This window comes from Benincasa hispida, chromosome 1 (assembly GCF_009727055.1).
Source record: "Benincasa hispida cultivar B227 chromosome 1, ASM972705v1, whole genome shotgun sequence".
Lineage (NCBI taxonomy): Eukaryota > Viridiplantae > Streptophyta > Magnoliopsida > Cucurbitales > Cucurbitaceae > Benincasa > Benincasa hispida.
In genome coordinates, this window is record NC_052349.1 from 35,789,358 (window position 1) to 35,814,148 (window position 24,791).

Below are 24,791 nucleotides of genomic sequence, written 5' to 3' on the forward strand. Positions count from 1 at the left end.
CATGTCAATACGTGAACGAATCAGAATCACTTTATTTGTAGCACTTTACAACAAATTGTAACAACTACAGAGTGGGTCGCATCTGATAGTATTACCATAATAAGGTACACAACCTTATTCGTATACTATAGACCATTTTAGCTATTTACTGATCTTGATTCACTCTTATGTCTCCACATAAAGTTCATGTATTCAAATAATAGTCATGGATCTTTAGTTTATTGGATCTAGTCTTTATAAGTACAATTCACATATTCAACAACAGTTTTATTGAATAAACATCAATAAAATATTTATTGATAATAGAATATGTTTAACATTACAAACTGCGAGTTTTTAGGACATACAACCCAACAAACTCCCAATTGGACTAAAACTCTAGTGGTTGTTATATATAAAATGTTGAGTAATGAGAGAATAAATACAATAAACTAGGACATCATATACCCAATACTCCTCCCACTTTGCAGTCCTAGTCCCATTAGGTGACCCTCGAACACTTTAGCCGAGAAGGCCTTTGTAAATAGATCAGCTAAGTTGTCTTCAGAGGCAATCTGCGTGACAATCATGTTTCCTCGGTGTACATACTTAGCTTCCATTGTGGAGTCAGCTATACAACTTTGCTTGATACTCCTCCATACTATAGCTCCTTCGTTCATAGTGATACTGGCCCCAAAGTAGATTTTCTAGAATCTATATCGGTCTGAAAGTCAGAATTAGTGTATCTAGTAAAGATCAGATCCGTAGCACCATACAGGAGTATATAGTCCCACATTCTTCGAAGATACTTGAGGATGTTTTTAACGATAGTCCAATGATCATATCCAGGATTAGACTGATATCTGCTGACAATTCTAACTGCATAGCATATGTCGGGACGAGTACACAATATAGCGTACATTAAACTCTCTACTGTTGATGCATATGAAAAGCGTTTCATAGCCTCAACCTCTTGAGGTGTCTTAAGACACTATTCCTTAGATAGATGAATTCCATTCTTGGAAGGCAATATACCTTTCTTGAAATCTTGCATTTTATATTGAGATGACATCTTGTCTATATAAGATATCTGAGACAAGGTTATTGTTTTGTTCTTGCGGTTCCGAATGATTTGGATCCCAAGAACATACTACGCTTCTCCCAAATTCTTCATTTGGAATTGTGTGGCTAGCCATTTCTTAATGTCAGCTCAAAATTCTACTTCATTCCCAATGAGTAGAATATCATCAACATATAGAACTAGAAAAGCTACAGTTTTGTTGACAATCTTCTTGTAAACACAAAGTTCGTCAACATTTTGTTCAAAGCCATAATATTTGATCGTAGTATCAAATCTCATGTTTCAGGATCGAGACACTTGTTTTAGCCCATAAATGGATCTATTAAGCTTGAAAACCTTTTGCTCTTGATCCTATGCAATAAACCCTCTGGTTGAGACATATAGATACTCTCTTCAAGATAGCCATTCAAAAAAGTTGTCTTAACATCCATATGCCAGATTTCATAATCATAAAAAGTAGCAATAGGTAAGAGTATCCTAATAGACTTGATCATGGCAACCGGAGAGAAGGTTTCTTCATAGTCCACCCTCTCTCTTTGGGTAAACCCTTTTGCCACGAGTCTAGCTTTGTAGGTCTGTACCTTACTAGTTTGGTCTCATTTTATCTTGTAGATCAATTTGCAACCAATGGGTTTTACCTCTTCTGGTTGATTTATAAGATCCCAGATTGAATTGAAATATATTGACTCTATTTCGAGGTCCATGGCTTTTATCTATTGGTCCTTATCCACATCACACATTGCTTGTTTAAAAGTCAATGGATCCTCTAAGCCATTGTCAGGTATGACGACTCGAGTTTTAGTTAAACCCATGTACCGGTTAGGCTGTTGCACAACCCTCCCACTACGTCAATGTATTCTCAACTCTTGAGAAGGATGTGAAGTATTATTTTCATCAACAACTCTTGTTGAAGGACCTACTCGATCAATAACTCTTATTGATCTATATGTAGTTTCTCTAAACATTTCACTTAATACTAGCTTATTGTGAGATTGATGATTTTAATGTGGTATTCCTCCAGGAATGTTGCATTTGTCGATACAAATACTTTATCTTCCTGAAGATCATAAAAGAAACCATCTTTTGTCTCTTTAGGATAGCCTACAAATAGACATACCTTTGAACGACGTTTCAGCTTCTTTGGATTTTGCACCAACACATGTGTTGGGCATCCTCAAATCTTGAAGTGACGTAAACTACTTTTATGTCCTCTCCATAACTCGTAAGGTGTTTCTGAAATACTTTTTGAGGGAACCATGTTCAATATATATAGCGCAGTCTCTACTGATGACCCCAAAAAGAACTTGGCAACTGAGCATAACTCATTATCGAATGAACCATATCCAACAGTGTTCTATTTTTCTTTTCTACAACACCATTTTTTTTAGGTGTGCTAGGTGCTATAAGTTGTGACTAAATTTTGTGTTCTATCAAATAGTCCTGGAATTTTAAGTTTATGTACTCACCACCTCGATCTGATCAAAATGTTTTAATCTTTTTACCTAATTGGTTCTTAACCCCTGCCTTATATTCCTTGAACTTTTCAAGTGTATCGGACTTATGATGCATTAGGTAAATGTAGCCATATCTTGAATAATCATTGATGAAGCTGATGAAATATTCATAACTTCCTCTCACTTTAACATTCATCAAACCATAAAGATCTGAATGTATTAGCTTTAAGGGTTCTTTGACTCTAAGACCTTTTCCAGTTAAAGATCTTTTGGTCATCTTTCCCTCAAGATAAGATTCACATGGCGGTAAAAAGTTTTTTCTAACTGGTTTAGAAGTCCACTCTTAACCAATCTTCAAATCCTATTGAGATTAATATGACCTAGTCTTAGATGTCAAAGATAAGCATTTGGAGACATTTTTCTTTTCTTATGATGAGTTTCAACTGTTTTAAACATCTCTATATTCAAAACAATTTTTCTTTTCTTTTCTAACTGGTTTAGATTTGCAAAACATAATTTTTTTTTATCTTTTGAAATAATGAACATTTCATTATATTTGAAAGAAACTTTATAATTTTGTTCTAGTAAACATGAGATAGAAATTAAATTCCTTTTCATAGAAGAAATGTAATAAATATTTTCAAGTAAAATGTGTCTATCCCCAACAAATAACTTTATATCTCCCACTGCTTTAACCGAAACAACCTCCATGGTCCCTACCTTAGAAGTTGCTTCGCCTTCTATAAGTTGTCTCCAGGAACTAGTTTCCTGAGTAAAAGTATTGATATGATTAGTGGCACCTGAATCTAATATCCAGGTTAATTTATCATTTTCCACTAAGCATGTCTCAAAGACAAGTAAATCATGTTTACTTTGTTGTGCCTTTTGATCATTTGCAGAAAAACAGAAAGATTGAGGACATTCCTCTGTTAAAACATAGTTTAAATCATCAACTGCTAGTATATTCGATTTTCATATTGATTTACCATTAAAAGTGTCAGAAGCGAGTAAATTTGAAGAACTCAACATGCTGAAATTATAAACAAATTCTAATTAGCAAAATTTCTTTTAAACCCAATCAGATTTTAGCAAAGTAATAATGTACCCAAATTTCATTATTTTATTTGGAATGATATTATAGTGAGTCAGAATAAGTGCTACCGAGGGGCAATCAAATACTCCTTCACTAAAGCAAGACATTCTTGATTAAATACTATCTCCAGGATAACTCATATTCTGGTAGTCATTTAGCTACCGTTTTCGGTCAAGAACTTACTAACACTTAGTAATTCTATAGGATGTTAGTGGTTCGAGTCCGCTTATCTTCAACTCGTGTCATTTTTAGATCTTAGAGATTAGTGGCCCCAACTTTGCTACCAAATTGGAGAGTCAAAGTTGGGAAACGACCTAAGAAATCCTATCCATTTCTGGAGTTTGAGTTGTTCTGAATCCTATGTTACAATCCTCCAAGGGGATAACCATGGTTAGCGACTAGCTAATGCTGCCTTAAAGATGACAAGCAGGCGTAACATAAGAATCTCACAGTCCAAACTAATGGAAGAGATGTTGGGTTTTATGTCCTAAAACTCGTGGTATGTAAACAATGAAGCTTATTCTAAAAATTCAATAAAGGTGTTATTGAATAAATCTATTACTTGAATGAAATCCAATAAACCTAAAAGTCCCTTGACTATTGGGTGAGTACTTAAACTTTATGTGGATATATAAAGGTGGATTAGGTTCGAGTAAATAGTCAAAATCATCTATAGTACATGGATAAGGTTGGGTACCTTATTCTGGTAACACTATTGGATACAGCTTGCTCTGTAGTTGTTACAAGGAATTGTAAAGTGCTACAAACGAAGTGATTCTAATTCGTTCATGTTAGACATAAGAAGTGGGGGTGTCCTTGAGCAAAAGAGTTTGTACAAGATCGGACCACGAAATGAGTCACTTTTACTTTATAACACTGTTTACTGTTTAAGACTAACTATTTCAAAGCGATGACCTAGATAACTTGACCTTAATCCTGAGCTAACTATGAACTCCTATTTATCTGGGATTGCCCTTAGATTTGCATAGGTGAGGGTTGGCTCAATAACGCTGGCTCAATATGACTGCCATTTCAAGGGTAAGACTGGATAGATAGCTAGGGACATAGGGTGCAAGAGGGAATTCACTCCATAGAGAGGTTGTTCCCTTAAATGCTGATTCAGGGCTTGAACAAAGGGATCCCACTCTCTCATTTGGTATGAGAGGGACTCGATTTTGTGATTGGATCACAAAACAATTGTTCATTAGGGGATCAATGAGGACTTAAGGAACAAGAGGTAATTTCGGGGGTAAAATAAAGATTTGACCCAGCCGTTATTATGAACAACCTGTGAAGGGTTAACTTACTAATCATGGTTATATCGAGTAGACATGGCTTTAATGGAGTGACTCATTAGTTAACGAATGAGGGTTAGATCGGTCTAATGAGTTTAGCCGATTAATTTAGGATCGTTGGAGCCCATGATCTGTAGGTCCATGAAGTCCCCCTACTAGCTCGAAAATGGATTAGCTCTAGAGTAGCATGATAAGTTAATTTGAAACGTTCAAATTAGAATCAAACGGAATTGGAGAAAATATATTTAAATATGATTTAAATATATGAAGATGAATTTGTGTAAAAATTAATTTAATATTGGATATTGAATTAATTAGAATCATTTAAATTGTTTAAATAATATATTTATTAATTTTATTAGAAAACTAATTTATGAAATTAATAAATTTTGATTTTAGAAATAAAATATGATTTTAAAATCAAAATGGATTTTTGGAAATTGAAAAATTACACAAAACTTGAAAATGGGGTTTTCAAGTCATCTTCAAAATAGCTTACAAGGAACCCACCTTCTCTTTGGTTTACTCCAAGCATGAGTTGCATCCCATGCAGCACATCTCTGATATTCTGCAATATATTGAAGAGATTGGAGTGAAGAAAGTGGTGGTGAACCGACTGAATTTTTGCTAAAAAATTCGGATGAAGAAAGTGTTCTTCAATGGGTTGGTTCAGTGAGTTTTCTACATATTCCCTTTGATTCCAACTTATTTTGAGTCCTACAACTCAATTTAGAGCACCAAGAGGATAGTAGGGAAGATCTTATGGTGGTCTACACAAGGATTCGGAGGATTTTGCAGCTGAAAATGAAGATTTCATTGGTTCGGCCAAGGTATGTTCATGAAACCCATTATACTCTGTTTTTAGCATGTTTCTTTTCAACCAAAATTAATGAATTAGAATGCTTATGGATCCTATTCCCTTCCGCTGTGTGCTGGTGTTGATCCAACAAAAGAATGCAGGATACGTCGACACACATCTTTTACCCACTTACTATGAACTATTTCTCCTATTCACCTTGCTATTGACTCATGCAAACACTTTCCAAATGGAGGTCACTCTCAGGGTGACACGAAGCGTTGCATGGATCTCATGGTGTGAACTCTTAAGGACGTGAGAGCTAAGAACAACATATCTCATATGTTATTAATCTCCCATTGAAGTGTTCTATTTTTTTTTTTTTTTGGTTAAATCTTTACTTAGGAACGTTCTGACTAATTAAACAACCTAAATTTATGTGTTTTATCCAAGTATAACACTTATAATTGGATTTAACCTATGATGTCTAGGTGATAAACCAATTTTAACACCTCACACCGCTCACATGTGTTCATAAAACCAATTAACAATGCTCAATTATTCGGTCATAATCCCAAGGTAGGAGGTGTTCCGTAGACCATCAACTTAAGTACCCCTAACCTTAGATAGGATTATATACCGGTTGAGTTTGTAACCCAGGTTCTATAAGATAACGACCTATTTTAACTATTAAAAAAGTGGTTAATCTACGTGAGCATGCAACTTATCTTTGTTATGGATTTTAATGTCTAATCCAATTTTATAATAACTTATAAAATAATAGACATGCTTTGCATCCATAATATGCTTTTATATAAAAATTATATAAACATTCATTCCATGCATTAATATAACAACTTATATAAGAAAACATGGAATCCTACACATACATACTATACATTATAACACTTATAATATACTTGCAATGCATGCTACATGCTGATCCTATGGTGGGATTATAAATCTACATGGCATATGATATGCACACAATAGATAAATTATGCATGTATACTCTTAATTCAAAGCCAACGAAAGTGGTAAAATCAGAGATGTTACAACAATGATCAATCGAAATTGCATAACAATAAGATAATTTCATAATTGATGGTATAGATTTACTTTTGCCTACAAAGATCTAATCAAATGAATTTATAATTACCAAACTCTAGTACTATTACTACAAAGGCGTAACGATAGTGGTAAGTTTAGGCCAATCTGCAGGGAAGTGCAGGACATGTTTCGAATAGTCAATTAACTAGTTATCGAGGTAAATGGGAGGTTATGGTGTGTAAAGATATAACGTGCATGATGTTAAAAGTAAAGCGGATAAATGTAATTCAAGATTGAAAATTTTAGTTCTAGAAGCAAACGAATTTCTATGCAATTTTCGATCATCAACTTCTCTTGATTAAACATACATTCATTTATGTATGCACAACGATTTACTCAACCTAAACGAACTCATTAACACTACAGGCAATTGAATCGTCGTTGTGTTAAACCAAGCAAGCACCCTAATTATCAATTAAAATCTAAGGCTTTAATTAAATTAAATGATTCTAGTCCTATTGAGTTCGAAAGCGTCCATATAGAATTAAATCATTTGCATTAAGATTTAGGATTCTATTGTGGGGTTAACCAATTAGATAACCTAATTAACTAACCAATTGATCTTTGATACTAGTTTAGCATGGATTCAAGTTTTATAGTTAGACCACATCCCTAGCATACATGATTCCAGCATTTACTACTTGTGATTTTAGCTAGACGAACAATTAAAGAACTCGCAAACTAAGAATCGATATCTAAGATATACATTCATGAGTAAGAGAGTTAATCCATGCACGAATATACATCTATAAATTAATCAATAATTCAAATAACATAAAATCAAATGTATAGTTCATTCAAGATAAATCTCACAAAAATTACATAGAGTTTACTCCCAAAACTAGAGAAAACTACTTACCACAACATTCCATGGACAAGATGTAGAGAGGGAGCTCCAATCATAAACTATAACCCAAAGAAAAAGAGAGAAATCTATACTAAAAAAGCTAGAAGGATGAAGAGAAAGGAGAATTTTGGGAGAACTGCTCGACATCCATGGATTCCAACTTGAAATACCTTAAAAATGAAGAGAATATTTATAGGAATTGCGATGACGTCGCAGTGCTGAGGGATAGTGTTGCGGCGCTTTGCCTATAGCGCAGTGTCGTGATACTGCATGTGCACGCAATTGTCCGTCAACATTAAGAGTGCCACGACACTTTTCCTTATGCGCTGTTATGGTTTTTGCACCAAGCATAGCATCGTGCGGGTGCCTAGGCACTAGCCCCTGGGGTATTTTCGTCTTTTTTTGCTTATTTGAAGCCTTAAGTGCTAGATATGACTCCTAATTGCTTCGGATTAACCTCGAACGATAAGTAGCACTCCAAAATGAATGAATTACTTGAGTTCCTACAAAAATAGACAATTAAGCACATTAAATATAACAAGTAAGCGAGATTAGAGGCACAAAATTAGCTCTTTTCAAGAGTTAATAATAACCTAAAAAAATAAAAAATAATAGGGTATACCCTTATTAGGACAGTTTGTTGTTGACTAGCAATGAGATATGGCGCTTGTGGTGGAAGAAATTTGAAGAAGAAGATATTGTGTGAGGGCATTGCATGCCCATTTAATGGAGAAAGAGAAAGAAGAAAAACTGAAAAAGAGAGAGACTGATATATTTCTTAGTACATATTAATGATGGTTGATGACCAACTATTACGACATTGCGCGATGAAAGAGATACAAAGATGTATGAAGACACTACATGCCTATTTGAGAGAAAGAAGAAAAACTAAAAAGAAAAGAGAGATCGACGTATTTTTCAATATATACTGGCGATGATTGACAACTGACCGAAAACGACATGCAAAGACTGACATCTAATTTGAGTGATCGATGACGATGATTTGAGAGGGTGAAGATTGGCTTGGCACTCCTCTTACGTGTGTGGAATTGACCTAAAGAAAATCTTCCTAATAAGATTACACTTTTTTGAAATATTGTTGCATATTCTTTTATCCTAAATATTCATATATACTAATACTAGGGTATAAACGGAAAGAAAATGTTGCAATCTTATCTCCTATCAATTCAGTTGTTATCCATTTATGTTTTTGGTTTTTGCCCACTTCTTCTGGTACTAGCCACAATTTCCCATTAGTTAATGGACCACTAGGCCCAAAAATGATTTGTACCCCTGATTTAGGCCCATTTCCAAACCATATGGGTCCATCATAGTTGGGCTATTAAATTTGAATAGTGAACCATTGATGGTTGGCCTAAATGCTAAAATATATAGGGCTAATAACTAACAAGTATTGATGAAGATGGTTTTATCATCCTTAGATCTCAAACTTTCCTTGATTGGTGACAAAAACATACTTGGTAGACAATTTGGTCACGATATTGGATTTTTTTTGGGTATTATATTAAGTGCAATTTAGAGAGTTAATTATGAATAGAATTTCAAAAAAATTGTGATAAACTATTCACTAGCAGGGTTGGTTTTATTGTTTATGCTTATAATCCTTCCTTATACCAACTTATTGGATTTTGTAGCAAATATTATAGAACCTAATTATGTATTGCTACTAATTTGTGTGTGTATGTGTATATATATTTCCATTGAGGTTGACAACCACCATGTAACTATATTTTTTTAGACAAATCAAACTAAAAGTTACAATCTAACCTCCTCATCAGGAAAAAAAAAAAAAAAAACACATTTTCATATCAAAGAACAATAAGAGGAAACCAAAGTCGTAAAAACATGAATCAATTTATTCTCCTCACAAGAAACACGACAAAAAGACAGACACTAACAACCTTGTCCACAAAAGAAATGTCCTCAATAAAGATCTTAAAATCAAAGAGAGTGGAATTCACCCTTTGATAAGATTAATAACCTCCAACGCATCTTATTCAACCATAAGAGGTGAGTTCATATTGACCCATTCCTATTGAATTGCTTTCAGACCCTCCACAATGGTCTCAGCTTCCAAAAGACTATTCCCCCTTTCTTTGGATAAATTTGCAACCACCCAAAAGTATGTGTCCGCTATGATCACAACCAATCCATCCAAACTCTCTTTTTCCTTCCTTAGAGGATTACACCACATTGATATTGTACTTCAAAAATTGACAGGGGAAGTCCAGCAAGATTGGAAAGGCCCGGAAGAAGGAGAATGAGGTGGACCAACATGGACAGAGAACCTCTAAAAAAACCATTCAACCTAACCGACTCCAACAACTGCTTCTCAATTAAGATAACGAGCGTGTTAATGTCCAGAACATCAATGTTGAAGCAAGTTTTGTTTCGGTGGTTCCACATGCTTTACAAAATGATCAACATATGATCTAGCTCCTCATTTGAACACGATGCTCATCACAGTCTACAAATCTCAGTAATCTAACGGTGACAACCAACTCCTTTCAAGAGCAAAAAAGCCAACATGAGCTTGTAAGAATAAACTCCAACTCTTTTGAGAGAATTTGCATACCTATATGATATGACTTTTTGAGTCCTCATGGGATATGCAAAAAGAACAAAGTGAATATAGATCATAATTAGATCATAATGTAGGATTTACATTCCCACATGATAAGACTCGTAGATCATATAGTAACTAGTATTAGTTATGAATATGTTGATAGTGAGAGTGCCAGTGTGAGAGTGTGAGAGTGTCTGGCAAACTATTTACCTTATAAGTAAAATGAGAATTAAAGGGTTGGGAAATTTTGACCAATCACAAATTGTCACGACATTTATCAAATTAAGGACGAAATTACAAATTACTAAATTTATAACTAATTTCAAGTTGACAAGTGTTCCAACTTAAAATTGAAGACAAAAACCAGTGGATTCTGGTAATTTCACGTGTCTTTATCAATACCATTGGATTAAATAAGTTGGTTGTTTCTCATTGGGTCATAATATTTTGACTCGGGCTCAATTAAGGCCAATGCTATTTTAGCCCAAAGACTAACCAAGCCCAAAATCTAATTTCCGAGCCTAAGCCTACATTGGATTTTATAAATAAAGTTTCTCTTTATTGGAGAGATTAAAAAATTTAAAGCTCCATAGAAAACTTAGAGAAAATTCTCTAACTATCAAAAGACTTCTTAAACTCTTGAAGACCGAATGAACACTTATAAAAAGTCTCTTGAAGATATATATTCCAAGACTTTAACTTCAAGACCATTCACATGTTGCATCTCCCAAATGAAGTGTACACATTTAAGAGAGAGAATTAAAGGATCAAATGTTAGAGATTGAGCCACACTCGATAAATCTACATAATCTTAAATTCAACTATATGAACTACGCTTCTCCAGAAACCTCGTGCGAACAAAATCATTTTCACAATATGAATAGTAGTTTTTATTGGGATTGGTGTCTTAAATCTCTTTATTCTCACAATTTTAAAACTTGTATAAATAAATTGTTATTAATAAAATAAACGTTATTTTATATGTGCATTAACTCAATCTAAGAAACTAATATCCTAGGTTATTGTATGTTACTTAAACATGTATGTGGTTGACATACATGTGAATCATGTTTAAGTAATAACCTAAATGTTTTGTAGTAAATGGATAAGGTTGGGTGTCTTATCCTGATAACACTATGGATACAACTTACTTTGCAATTGTTATAATTGTTGTAAAGTATTACAAATGATCTAATCCTGAACATTCATGTGAAGACATGTGAGTGGAGGTATCTTATACAAATAGTTTGTGTAAGACTGAACCACAAAATGATTAGTCTCTCTTTATAACATTGTTACTTGAAGAAACTTACATTTCACTAAGATGACCATAGGTGACTTGACCTTAATTCTAAGTGAGTTGTGAACTTCTGCCTATGAGGGTGGTCCTTTGACCTGCATGGATGAGAGTGGCGAGATTCGCAAACTCAATATGCCTACCATTTTGGGGATTCGTCTGAATAGGGAGCTGAGAACACAACTACACAAAATGAAATTCACTCATTTTCGTTGTTTGAGTAAGTAGATGGATCACTCCCTTAAGAGCTGATTATGGGTCTTGAACAATAAGGGCATTCATCCTCTCACTAGCTAGAGAGTGGTCTAGTTTATAGTAATTAATTGTTCATTAGAGGAATCGGTGCTACTTAAGAAGTTAGATGTAATTACAAGGGTAAAACGGTAATTTGGCCCAGTTGTAGTTATGAGTATTTTGGGAAAAGTCAACTTACTATTGATTGGTTATATCCAATGGACATAGAAATATATCTACAGTGCAAAAAGTGCAGTTGTCGATCTTTGGTAGAATGAATGACAGTTGAAGAATGTTGATAATTTAATTAAAGAGTTTAATTAATTAATCTCGTATCTTTAGAGATTCTAATCTGTAGGTCCATAAGGTCACTTGCTAGCTTAATAAGGATTTAAAGAGAATCAATTTTTTTTTTTATTAATTTGAATTGTTCAAATTAATTAAAGGAAATTAATTATATGAGATACAATTAATTTAATGTATATGGATACATTATAACATAAAATTTAATGAGAAAGATAAATATTTGAATATTATTCAAATATTTAATTATGTTAATGTGATTCATATAAAAACTATAGGTTAAAATTATATGAATATGATTCATATTAATACTGTAGGTTATGTAGGAGAATATAAACTATAGGTTATATTATATGTGATATAATATAAACTATAGGTTATGCATTATATGGATATAATATAAAGTATTATTTAATTATATTATTTGAATATAATTAAATATATTGTAATTATATTATTATTTGAATATAATTATATTATAAGGAATTATTTTACCATATAAAGTATTATTTAATTATATTATTTGAATATAATTAAATATATTGTAATTATATTATTATTTGAATATAATTATATTATAAGGAATTATTTTACGTTGAGAGGGAGTTATTGGATAACCCTTCACATCTCTCTCATATGCCATGATCTAGAGAATTTTGTAATTAATTCACTACGTGAGAAGATTTTGAGAACTCTATGAGATCTTCATCTTCATTCTTTGTAAACTTTATTCTCTCAAGAACTCTCATTCTTCCTTCACCAAAATAATCAAGGCAAGCCCACACCTCTGTCTTTGGGTCTCACCTTGAGGATAGCAAAGAAGACTTCCTTGGTGGTGTCTTGTTCATCTTGTTGTGTGTTGAAGAGTTCATGGGAAGATTTTTGTTCGTGTTGCCTAGGAGAGGAAATTGGTGAAGACAAATTTCTTCAAAGGTAAGTTTTCACCTACCCTTTTCCTCTCTGTATTTTTCGTAAAAAAACATACTTTAGGTTGTATTATGTTTATCCTCTTTGTTCTCTGTTTTCTATGTTTTAAGTCGTTCCAAAAATAAATTCACTGACACAAGCGATTGCTCACTTCCGCTGCGAGAGAATCCCCATCCTCGCCCCGAAGGAGGGGATGGGGACGGAGACAGAGATTTCCTACAGGGACCCATCCTTTTTTTTTAATATATATATTAAAAAAAATTAACCCCTGCCTCATCTCCGACTGGGGACTCGATTATAATCTCCAATTTGACCCCATATCCGATCAAATCGGGATGGGGACCCACGAAGATTTTTACCAACCCTATCAAGATCTTTTTCTCTTATCAAATAATCATCCATATAAGCATAAGCTTAAGCCTTAATAGACAAACCCCAATCTAGTTTTGAAATGGTACCCAACTCTCTCAAAACCAAGAATAATTTCCAAAATCGAAATCGAAATCCAAATCATTAGAAACAGAGTTATTGAAAAAAGGAAATATTTTGGACTGGAATTGGACAATTTAAAGATATGGGTCGAGATCATATTACAGATTAAGAATCATCAACGTGTGTCATTAATCACCCAAATTTCGAAATCATCAACTGATCTTCGCCTTCCCCACTTCACTAATAAAAAAAGGAATTCATCCCAACATCTTTAATCCAAAACCTGGAAGCTTGAGCTGCTGCTGCTGCAGATGGCCACTTCGTCAAAAATTTTCAATTCCCAACATCTTTTAGATTGAAGGGTATATGTTTTTGCCAATTCTCTTCTCACTCTCCTGCAATCGTGAACCATTAGAAGAATCCCTTTTGTTGTGCTTAGAAAATTTCGAGAAACAAACCCAACAAATCCTTTTGTTTTGTTTTCCTTCTTCATTTTCGATGAGATAATATTTGGTTCACAACCTGATAGACTCTGGCGGGGTAGATTCAAGCTGATTTGACACCCAAATCTTACTGGGAAATTCGATATTAAGCCCTTTTTTGCAATCCCATTTCCCAATTCAGCTTTACTGTAATCGGTCGATGATTTGATCGAAATTTGTTTCAAATCGAGAAGACCCCAGAACGGAATAGCGTTTTTTTCTGGCATATTGCTTTACTTGTAATACAATCCCATTTCTGGAATCTCTAGCTCGAACTTGATCGAATGGCTTCCCTCTCTATTGGGATTCATTTGCCTCCACCTCATCATTGGAGGAGATTCTCACTTCAATCCCAGTCTCCCATTTCCCTCCCATTTCACACTAGCTATGGTTCTTCTTTGAGTAGAGTCAGAACTCCAAGATTGCTTGGTAAGAACCTTCTTGTGCGGGCTGAAGATGAGGATAAAAGCTCTTCACCAGCAACCGCTTCTTCGTTTGAGCAACAGCAAGCTCCACCCAACTTCACTAAACAACTGGAGGTTTCCCTTTTGAAACCTTTGCCTTTTGAACTGTGTTTTGAATTAACTTTGGTTGTTCTATAGGGTAATTCGTGAAAAGTACATAAAAGTTTGATTGCTTATGCTTTCTGGATCCTGTTAATTATGGAAATCTTTCATTTAGTCCAAGAGCACGTCTAGCATATCTTATCACTATAACTCACTCCGTCCCAAATATGCCAATATTAGCTCTGGTGGTACGTAAATATAACTCGTTGTCTAAACAACTATTAAGAGTTCCTAGAGCTCCTTGTAGGGCTTGTGGGAAAACCTATTATTGTGCTTGATTAATCACTTTTTGTTGTTCAAAACGAATAGATCCTTCATTCTCTACTATTACCATGTAGTTCATTTGTAAAGGCTTTGAGCTGACAAGTAGTTCATTTGTGTTCACCTCTGGTTATATAATAATAGGAACTGTCATCCAAGTCAGGAACATGTGATCCCCTATGCTCAGTTGATGAAATAAGTTCACAGGATTTCGAAGATAGTTACCAGCCAAAGACTGATTTAGTAAAGGCTTTTGCAATATTTGTAGCTGCTCTTACTGGAACAGTGGCAATTAATCACTCCTGGGTTGCTGCTAATCAGGTTTATATGTTTGGTCTTGTCTGATATATTGTTTTTGTATCCATTCTCTACTAAATGTTTTCAGTAACAAGTTCACCACCCAGTGCTAATCTGTGAACTTTTATGTTTCATCAAACTTGTCATACAGGATCTTGCCATGGTGTTGTTATTTGGTATAGGATATGCTGGAATCATTTTTGAAGAAGCTCTTGCCTTCAACAAGAGTGGAGTGGGATTATTGATGGCGGTTGGCTTATGGGTTATTCGAAGTATTGGAGTAAGATCCAGTTTCTCAAGTCTAGTTTAGGACTATCTGATTGAATGCAGAATTGTAGCTTCATTATGTCTGAAGTTTTTTCATGTGCATATGGTTGGTTGTAGGTATAAGTAGTATCTCTATTAAATGTATTTGGTGTATGCAAGTAGACCAACAGATTTCTGGAAGGGGGATAATTTCAACATCTTATATAAGGTTTTGAGTTACTCGCATGGTCTCTTCACGAGCATTAGAATTACATGATGTGGTCTCTTCACGAGCATTAGAATTACCTGATGAATAACAGACAATCTCATTGACACTTTCTACTTTCTCCATCCAAATGAAATTGGAAACAAAATGAAGACCGTTGCACTATTGCAGCTATTGTTGCATCACTACTTGGTAAATTGATAATTCACCTTTCAATATTGCAAAAGTATACCAAAACTATTGCTTTAATCTGCATTTTTCGAAGGACAACTGATTCATTTAGTATCCAGTTGGTTAAATTTTAAAAAGTTATCACTCAAAATGCACTATACAAGATGCATGCCATATGGAGAGTGGTTGCTTCTTCCTTGAATGTCATCCTTCATTGCTGTTGCTGCCTTTTCTTGCTTGTTGGAGTTTTATTGTTTGCTTTCTACAGCCATTATCATTTACTTTCTCTAGCATCGTATTCTTATTATAGTTTCCTATTATAGGCTCCATCCACTGAAATTGCTGCTTCAGAGCTAACACATGCCACAGCAGAAGTCAGTGAAATTGTATTTTTCTTACTTGGGGCGATGACCATAGTAGAGATTGTCGACGCCCATCAAGGATTTAAGTTGGTTACAGACAGTATAACGACTCGAAAACCACGAACTCTCCTCTGGGTGGTTAGTGTGCTCTATTTCCATTTCACTAAATATTTGATGTCAATGTGTTTTTTCCAAACCAATCTTTTTAAAATAGAAGATTATCCATATTTTTCCATTATTTGATTGTTATAGTCACTACATGCATTGATTTTATTGGTTAAAACTTAGAAGGAAGAAGTCTTAGATTGATGAATTGAAGTACAGGAAAATATTCAGAATTTTTTTGTATGGTCTATCAACTCATATGTCAAGTATAGTTTACTAAAGCAGATTTTTGAATGATGGTGGAAAGTGGCCAAATCGAGCATAGCTCCATTGGCATCCGAGTGTGCTAGAAACTACAAGGTCCGTGATTCGAATCTTCCTACCCTCAATTGTATTAAAACAAAAAAGAATGATGGTGGAAAGTTTCAGTTGTGGCTCGATATAAATTCTAAGATGTTCTCTTGTTGGTCCTTATCGATTTAAGGACAGTTCTCTTGTTGTTCCTTATCGATTTAAGGACGGTTCTCTAGTTGATCCTGAAAACATTTGATTTCCTATCTGATCCGTTAAATAGTAAGGCTGTTACATTTTTTACCCATGTACAGGCAGATATGGTTACTGTCTGAAAACATTAGAAAAATCCTGTCCCTTTCCATTAACTTCAGTCAAAAAATTTCTAAATCGAACTTCTAGTGGAAATTGGGCAAAATGGAGATGGATTTGCTTCTTATTTACTTTACCTTCAGCTTTTCGTGCTAATCTCTACTTCTATGTTAACCTCTATACTGAAACACAACTGATCTGAAAACCTTATATTGCAGATTGGGTTTGTAACCTTTTTTCTGAGTTCAGTCCTTGACAACCTGACGACCACAATTATCATGGTTTCTCTATTGCGAAAACTAGTTCCTCCCTCAGAGTATCGCAAGTACGGTATCGTAGATGCACACTTTATATACTCACGATTGTTTTATTATTGCATTCCTCTCAAAATCTTGTGGTTGTATTTGTGTAATCTACAGTACTTTTTTTGTAAAATGCTGGTTTATGTTGTTGTGTTGTGGGGCACATGATAGGATTGACAAGGCTCCTATTAAAGTATACCTAGAAGAAGAACTGTGGGAATGAAAGTGACTAATTATTGTGTCATGGAGGGTATCTTTTTACATAGAAGGGCAAAGTTGGACCCTCCTAGTAATGTAGTTAGAAAAGTAAAAACTAGTTGAGGGAGAGACTCAGACCTAGCAAACAGTCTGAAAACTGGTATTTCTTTTATTTTGCTTATCTACAGTTCAGTAACCTCTCTTTCATATCAATTGTCATTTGTCATATCAGCAAATGATGTAGCTTGGCATTGATAAAATTCTAATGCACAACTCTAGCTATTTGATCATAAACCTAGATTGACACAAAAGGGTGTAAAATATAATTTTTATCCAATGTTTAGTTCACTGCATTCAATCACCCAGCATCTAGAAAGTTCCATTAGTTTGTTGTGAACCTTTGTTTTACCACCAATTGTATGATCTTAATTATTGAAATGAATTACATGAAACAGGCTACTTGGAGCTGTAATCGTTATAGCAGCAAACGCAGGTGGTGCATGGACACCTATTGGAGATGTAACCACGACCATGCTATGGATACATGGTCAGATATCAACAGTGCCGACACTCAAAGTATTCCTCTCTCTGATATACTGTGATTTACTGTGTATCTATTTATAGTTGTTTGAGACTGTTTCAAAATGGTTTTACAATATTATGATTAGGTAGCTAAACTAAACAAACCTACTTCAAGTATGCACTCGACATCATCTTTCACAAAGGTAGTTTGAGTTGCCCCGTTAAAGGCAATCGTCACATCATTTCAAGATATAGCCATTTAAATAAACTACTGCTCCATGCTACATATTGGTCTGCTACTCTGTCTGTTAAGGACCTTTAAGTTCCAATGAACATCATGAATTTTATGTGGTAACATGTTGCTCGAAAAGATTCACTATACAATTTGATCATTAGTTCACTTTTCTCATCTGTTGCCAACTTCTCACTAACCGGTGTTGTTTACAGGACTTGATTATACCTTCAGCTGTTTCACTTGCAGTACCTCTGGCACTGCTATCCCTAACAAGGTATAAGTTTAGTAACTAAGTTGAAGTCGTAGTTGTGCAATTTGAGACTTCTTTTGATGAATCCTTTTAAGATTGAACTTATTTGTGTGTTTTTTTCTCTTCTTGGATTCAGTGAAGTTAATGGAAAGGGACAGGATTTTTCTAATGTTATGGCGTCGGAGCAGATGGCGCCTCGAGGAAAGCTCGTCTTCTCTGTAGGTGTTGGAGCTTTAGTTTTTGTTCCGGTGTTCAAGGCCCTCACAGGTCTGCCCCCGTACATGGGTATGCTGCTTGGTCTTGGAATTCTGTGGATTCTGACTGATGCTATTCACTATGGTGAATCGGAAAGGCAAAAGTTGAAAGTTCCTCAGGCTTTATCTCGTATCGATACGCAGGGAGCACTATTTTTCCTTGGTATCCTTTTGTCTGTCAGCAGGTGAGTGCACCATCTACCCTCCATTCCAGCTTTTATACTATTTCTTTTACTTTTTTATGTGCAAAAATGCAACACAACCAACTTATTGCTATGTTATATATACTTCCAAAGAGGAGTTTGTCGCTAGACAGTATTCGGTGAAATTTTCTAGCTCCTTAAGAATCCATCACTAAAATAGCCATAGAAGGAAGGTCTTGTAAGGTTTTACAATGGGTTCCCTCTGGGAGGAAAGGAAGGTATTGAGTCTGTTCCAATGCCTTCACCCTTTAGAATTTGATTCAAAACAAGTTCGCCTTCTTTATCCGAGAACAAAGGGCATTCTGACTAGTGTAATGCTGGGGTTTATCCATTGAATAGATAATAATAGCAAGGGAAAATATCAATTCATATCCCTAGGCTTTGGAAATTGTATCAATTAAAATCTTGAACTTTCATAAGTGTGTCAATTTAGACCATCTTTCAAGTTTCATTCGACCAGTACCGTGAGAAACGTATAATTTAAGTCAATTAAACTCTCAAAATTTCCACAAGTCAACCCTTAATTATGGTCATCTTTGAAAATCATCCATGCATTAATTTTCAAACGTGTGGACTTCTTCAAAAGACAGTTTTACAAAATGGACGATTAGGGTAAATGTATCGATGGTTTTCAAAGAAAATTTTATCTAAGAGTCTAAAGTGATTCATTTTATGAAGGTATTAGAGTTTTGATTGATACAATTATAAGTTTCACACGAAATTTTTCCATATGAAACATAATGGAAGGTAATGACACTTATAAAAGTCCAGGGTTTAAATTGATACAATTATTCTTTTAGGCTTTAAATTAATATAACCCCTAAAGTTTCGGGGTTTAGATTGATATTTTCCCTAATATCATCCTTCGTACAAGTTCTAGAATTGATGTCTTCTTACATCCAGATGTAATGACACATTTGTGTATGTTTGTTTGGTAATATAATACCTTCTCTTCTGTAAGTGAAAGTAAAGTTACTGTTGACCTATTGAACTGAGTCTAATTTGTGAATTCCAGCTTAGAGGCTGCGGGGGTGTTACGCGAATTAGCAAACTACCTTGATGCTCATATTCCAAACGTTGAACTCATTGCGAGTACAGTGGGTGTTATATCAGCAATAATAGACAATGTACCATTAGTTGCAGCAACAATGGGAATGTATGACCTCTCCTCCTTCGCTCAAGATTCCGAGTTCTGGCAGCTAATTGCATTTTGTGCTGGCACTGGTGGATCCATGCTTATAATTGGATCTGCAGCTGGAGTTGCATTCATGGGGATGGAGAAGGTGGACTTCTTTTGGTACTTAAGAAAGGTGTGACCGACATAAAACTGTTCCTTCTCTTTTCAAAGTAGAAACCAGTTTCAATTCAAAGATTGAATGTTTTGTTTTCCTGTATCCTCTTCTGCAGGTTAGCGGTTTCGCTTTTGCAGGATATGCTGCTGGAATTGCTGCCTATTTAGCTCTTCATAACTTCAACATATCGCTACCTACAACTATTGCTGAGGTGCCTTCCATTTTGGGTTCATAAACTACTGAAACATTTTGATGACTTCAAATAAACAAGGCAATTTTTCACTTCAAAATCCGGCTGATTTCCTCTTATCGATTTATCAGTAAATTCATGTGCCCATAAATCAATTTTCAAGAGATACACTTCAGTCTTATGAGTTTACCCAACTATGACGACTTAATGAGAGCCAAGACAGCCTTGACACAGTCAGGTGCTGGTGGCTGACTCAAGTGCCCTAAAAAATGCACGAAATGGTTGCCTATTACATGGCTCACTAACTCTGCCTGGGGTGTACCTATTATTGGTCATACCGAGCACCCCTACTTAAAGTAACTGCAAGAGTATTCAACCAAAGTATATATAACGATTCTTCAAACTTGGTAAAAGCACATTTCTTCATTCAAAAAGTTGAGACAACAAACCAGATTATTTAAATCAAAATTGGGGCCAAACATGTAGGAATGTACCAAAATCCCGAGAGGGTGGTACACAGACCAAGGACGAGTTTTTTCTTTCTTTCCTTGGTGGAGAGAAGGGAAGAGGGGGAAGGAAAGGGTGAGGGTGAAGCTCATGACCATATTACATTCTACAACTTGAGGAAAACAAACTCTTCAATTGCTGGGACATCACCAATCCTCTTCAAAGATTCCTTGCTAGGCTGTTCATCAACACCAATGGCCATAACAGCCTGCTTTCGAGGAGCAATCCTACCAACGCTCATGAAACTCACATTAACATTTTCTTCTCCAAGAATGCTTCCAACCTTTCCAATCATACCTGGCTGGTCAACTTGCCTGCAGAGTATGATGCTGCCCTCCAGACTAACATCGACTTCAAAAGACCCGACCTTTGTAAGGTGAGGGATTCCATCTTTCACGAGTCCTTCCACCCTTATCTCTCCAGTATCTGATATAGCACTGGCAAATTTGGATTCCACGTTGGCAATCTGTACCTGAATGTATTCTAATGGTTTCTCAGGCGACCCATCAATAATGACTCGCTCCTCGGTTATCCTTAGTCCTCTCTGTTTGGCAGTGAAGTCAGCATTCACCAAGTTCACGAAAACACTGGAAATGGGCTCAATGAGACCTTTGGTTATCATGGCCCGAAGGAGCCTGGTGTCAAGATCATCAGGAGCTCTAGAGGATGCGTATGTTACTTTCACAGTTTTCACACCACTTCCTCCTGCTACCAATTGGACAGCCAGTCTTCCCAATTTCTCGGCGAGTTCAACAAATGGTTTCAGCTCCGTTAACACCTACATGGGAGAAATAAAACTTTGTTAGAATCGTTATATACCAGAAACTTGAGAATTAGTTCATTGAAAATAAAATGTACGATGAATAATGATGCAAGTCACAATCAACACTCAGCAGACCTTCATGACCAGTACGAAAAGTACAAATTAAAGAGGAGATAATCCATTTATAGAGATGCACTACTAAATCATTGGAAGTAAAGTTTTGGTAGCCTACAAAAAGTTCAGGTTTTCTGGAAAATCAGGCTTCGGTAACCATTCACATTTAACAGGTTTCTGAAAATCATCACCAGAAAGATGTCAACGGAAAAGCAATCTCTCCAACTGTTGGAGGACTACACTATTTAGCCTTTTCCTTACAAGACCCTATTCCTTAAAAGATGGGGAGAGACGTCAAAGGTTTCTAGATGAAAAGCATTCAAGAGAAGAATTCTTATTCTATTGCATAGCATAATGTGTCAGAAAACCTAAAGATATCTCCACTTGGGAAAGCAAGAAAATCAAGAAAACAAATAACCATGAAATAGTAAAGAGGTAAAAAAAAACAGAACTAGAAGTAGTTCAGGTAGACGTTTAAGTGATCATGGAAATATGAAATATGAGAGTGATAGAAGATTTCAAAACCAAGGGCTTCTACCTCTGCAGGAACCATCGGAGCATTGACGGCAGTAGCCGCAAGCTCCCCTTTCAAGGCTCCGACAACAGCTTCAGCTATCTCAACAGCTACTCCTTCCTGCATACCAGAAGCAAAGATAATAAAAATTACAAAAAGGAAAACACAAACTTTTAAGTCCTTTGATTTAAAACACACACCTGAGCCTCCATTGTGCTGGCGCCGAGATGAGGAGTTACAGTGACATTCTCATGCTGGACCAACTTGCTCTCCTTCGGAGGTGGTTCCTCAGTGAAAACATCAAGTGCAGCCTATCAGAAAAAAGAAACGTTATACAATCCTTGCGTTTTATGATAACTAGGAAACTTCAATTAGGTAGCAAGAAGAAAAAGAACCTGAGCGACAATGCCAGCATCCAACGCCCTTACAAGAGCTTCTTCATCAATTACTCCTCCACGAGCAACATTCACAATCCTTACTCCTTTCTTCATCTTTGCGAAATTATCATCATTAAGGATCTTTGACGTGGCTGGAGTTAAAGGCATATGTAAAGAAATGAAATCAGCCGTTGCAATGGCTTCATCAAAGCTCACAAGCTCTACGCCTATTGCACGAGCACGATCAGCTGGTGCATACGGGTCATGTGCAATTACATGCATGCCAAGTCCCTTTGCACGACGAGCAACTTCAGATCCAACTTTGCCAAATCCCATTACAGCCAGTGTTTTCCCCACAAGTGATACACCAACATATTTGTTGCGTTGCCACTTCCCTGCGGTGGAGGAGAAAATGTAAACTCATAAGTAGTTCGTTTCAACAAAGGCATATCTCGATATACAACATCATACCCAATAAATCTGACCATCTTATCGTCGACGGGCTCCATAAGGGAAAGAGATCGTCCGATGCAGAGAGTTGTTTCTTTGTTTTCTAATTATTTCAAATCATAAAGTTCAAACTAAGCAAGCATAAGATAGGAATTTTCTACATAACTCCCCCTCCGACAGGTTTCCACTTTTTACAGCGCACATCGATACTTAAAAACAAAACGTACAAGGAATTCTTTCAGGGCACATTCGCTTTAAGCATTAAAATAATTCTTTCCAGACAGATTTAATTGAAATGCTCGTCCAATATTAAGATAAAAGGCCGAGATCTTTCCGAAGTTTACCACTTTCCATGGTTTCTAGCAGATCCAAAGCAAACAACAAGCTACAGAACACGAAGATTCTAGAAAAAGAAAAACGTACCAGCTTTAACAGACGCATCGGCTTGGGCAACATTTCTGGCCATTGCAGTCAAAAGTGCAATTCCGTGCTCAGCTGCAGCTACCGTGTTAGCAGTGGGAGCATTCACCACTAAGCAACCATGCTCAGTGGCGGCCGCTAGATCGACATTGTCAATGCCAACACCAGCTCTCCCAACGACCTTCAACCTCCCTCCAGAGGATTCAAACACTTCGCGGCTGACCTTAGTCCCACTCCGCACAATAAGCGCATCACAAAGCGAGATCTTGGTACAGAGCTCCTCAGGACTCAGATTATAGGAACAATCAACATTAGCAAATTCCTTAAGGAGATCAAGACCCGCTTCCCCAAGCTTCTCCGCAACAAGAACCGTCGGCTTCGCATTCAAAGACGCAGAAACCAACACCACAAACCGCGGCGCGCCAACACTCCGTGGACGAAGATTAACAGAAAAGGCCGAAGGAACAGGAAGCTTAGAAGAAAGAGAAGAAAGTACCGAGTTCCGTAACGACGGTATGGGGAGCGTAGGCGACGCGGAGGCAGCCATTTTCTCGTCGGCGGTGAGGAATGTAAAAGCGCCGGCGGAGGAAGATCTAGGGTTTAATAAGGAAAGGTGAGAGAGGTTTAAGTTCCGTGATGAAAACAGAGTGACAGCCAACGAAAGAGATATATGTATGTTGGCGGATGACGTGAAAGACACGCGCTATTGATGAGAGTGGGGGAATGTGGAACTAATTTTGAATGCGGTTTAATTTTTGCTTAGTGGAATTGCCTTAAATTGCAAGCAAGTTGAGATTAATTAACGCTAAATCACTCTTAATAATAATTAAAATGAACGGTGGGTAATACTTGGATTTACTTGAAAATAGGATTAAATGTTTAGTACCATTGAATGAGATCCCTTTTTGTTTCTTTAGGTAGGAAACTTTTGGTATTAACGTGGTTAATTAATAAATTAAGCAAAGTATTTATTCATTCAACGTAATTATGATTGATTAAATACATTATTAGTTTTTGGGTTAAGACGTCTCTTGGATTTCCAGACAATTTAGAGAATTTGTGGCTACAATTTCGACTAACCTCGTCCAACAACTATCTAATCCAACAAATATTTGCTATTTGTTAAGGAAACTAATAGGATTCCAAATTTTAGGTAAGTAGTCATTCTTGTTTCAACCATGTTTAAATTGTTTTTTTTATTGTTTAAATTTTATTTTAGCCTAAACTAATTGTATTTAGCTTGTGATCTAAAAACAATAATACAAAAATATGGACCCCTTGGTAATTATTTAGACCCCTTTGCTAATCATTTGGTTTTTATTTTTGTTTTTTAAAATTAAGTTTATTTCATCTACATTTCTTATAATAATTTGTATTTTTTTTAGTACGATGGTTAAATTCTTAGTCAAATTTTACGAACACAAACAACCTTTTGAAAGTTACTTT

The 24,791-nt window shown here is 35.7% G+C and overlaps 2 protein-coding genes across 2 annotated transcripts; one reads left to right on the forward strand and one right to left on the reverse strand.

Annotated features, from left to right (window-relative positions):
- The first annotated feature begins 13,598 nt into the window (after window positions 1-13,598).
- On the forward strand, window positions 13,599-20,368 carry LOC120072213 (sodium/proton antiporter 1). The gene is made up of 10 exons (XM_039024628.1): window positions 13,599-14,456; window positions 14,889-15,065; window positions 15,193-15,321; window positions 16,008-16,184; window positions 16,973-17,079; window positions 17,710-17,830; window positions 18,224-18,285; window positions 18,398-18,700; window positions 19,734-20,028; window positions 20,126-20,368. Exons 1-10 carry the CDS (start codon window positions 14,202-14,204, stop codon window positions 20,243-20,245), a joined length of 1,746 nt encoding a protein of 581 aa, XP_038880556.1. The 5' UTR covers window positions 13,599-14,201; the 3' UTR covers window positions 20,246-20,368.
- Window positions 20,369-20,584: 216 nt separating this feature from the next.
- On the reverse strand, window positions 20,585-24,012 carry LOC120072203 (D-3-phosphoglycerate dehydrogenase 1, chloroplastic-like). Its single transcript, XM_039024616.1, has 5 exons — window positions 23,349-24,012; window positions 22,494-22,870; window positions 22,299-22,409; window positions 22,123-22,218; window positions 20,585-21,485 (listed from the first exon to the last, which is right to left on the reverse strand). The coding sequence occupies exons 1-5, from the start codon at window positions 23,890-23,892 to the stop codon at window positions 20,814-20,816; spliced, it is 1,800 nt and encodes a 599-aa protein (XP_038880544.1). The 5' UTR covers window positions 23,893-24,012; the 3' UTR covers window positions 20,585-20,813.
- Between the last annotated feature and the right edge of the window lie 779 nt (window positions 24,013-24,791).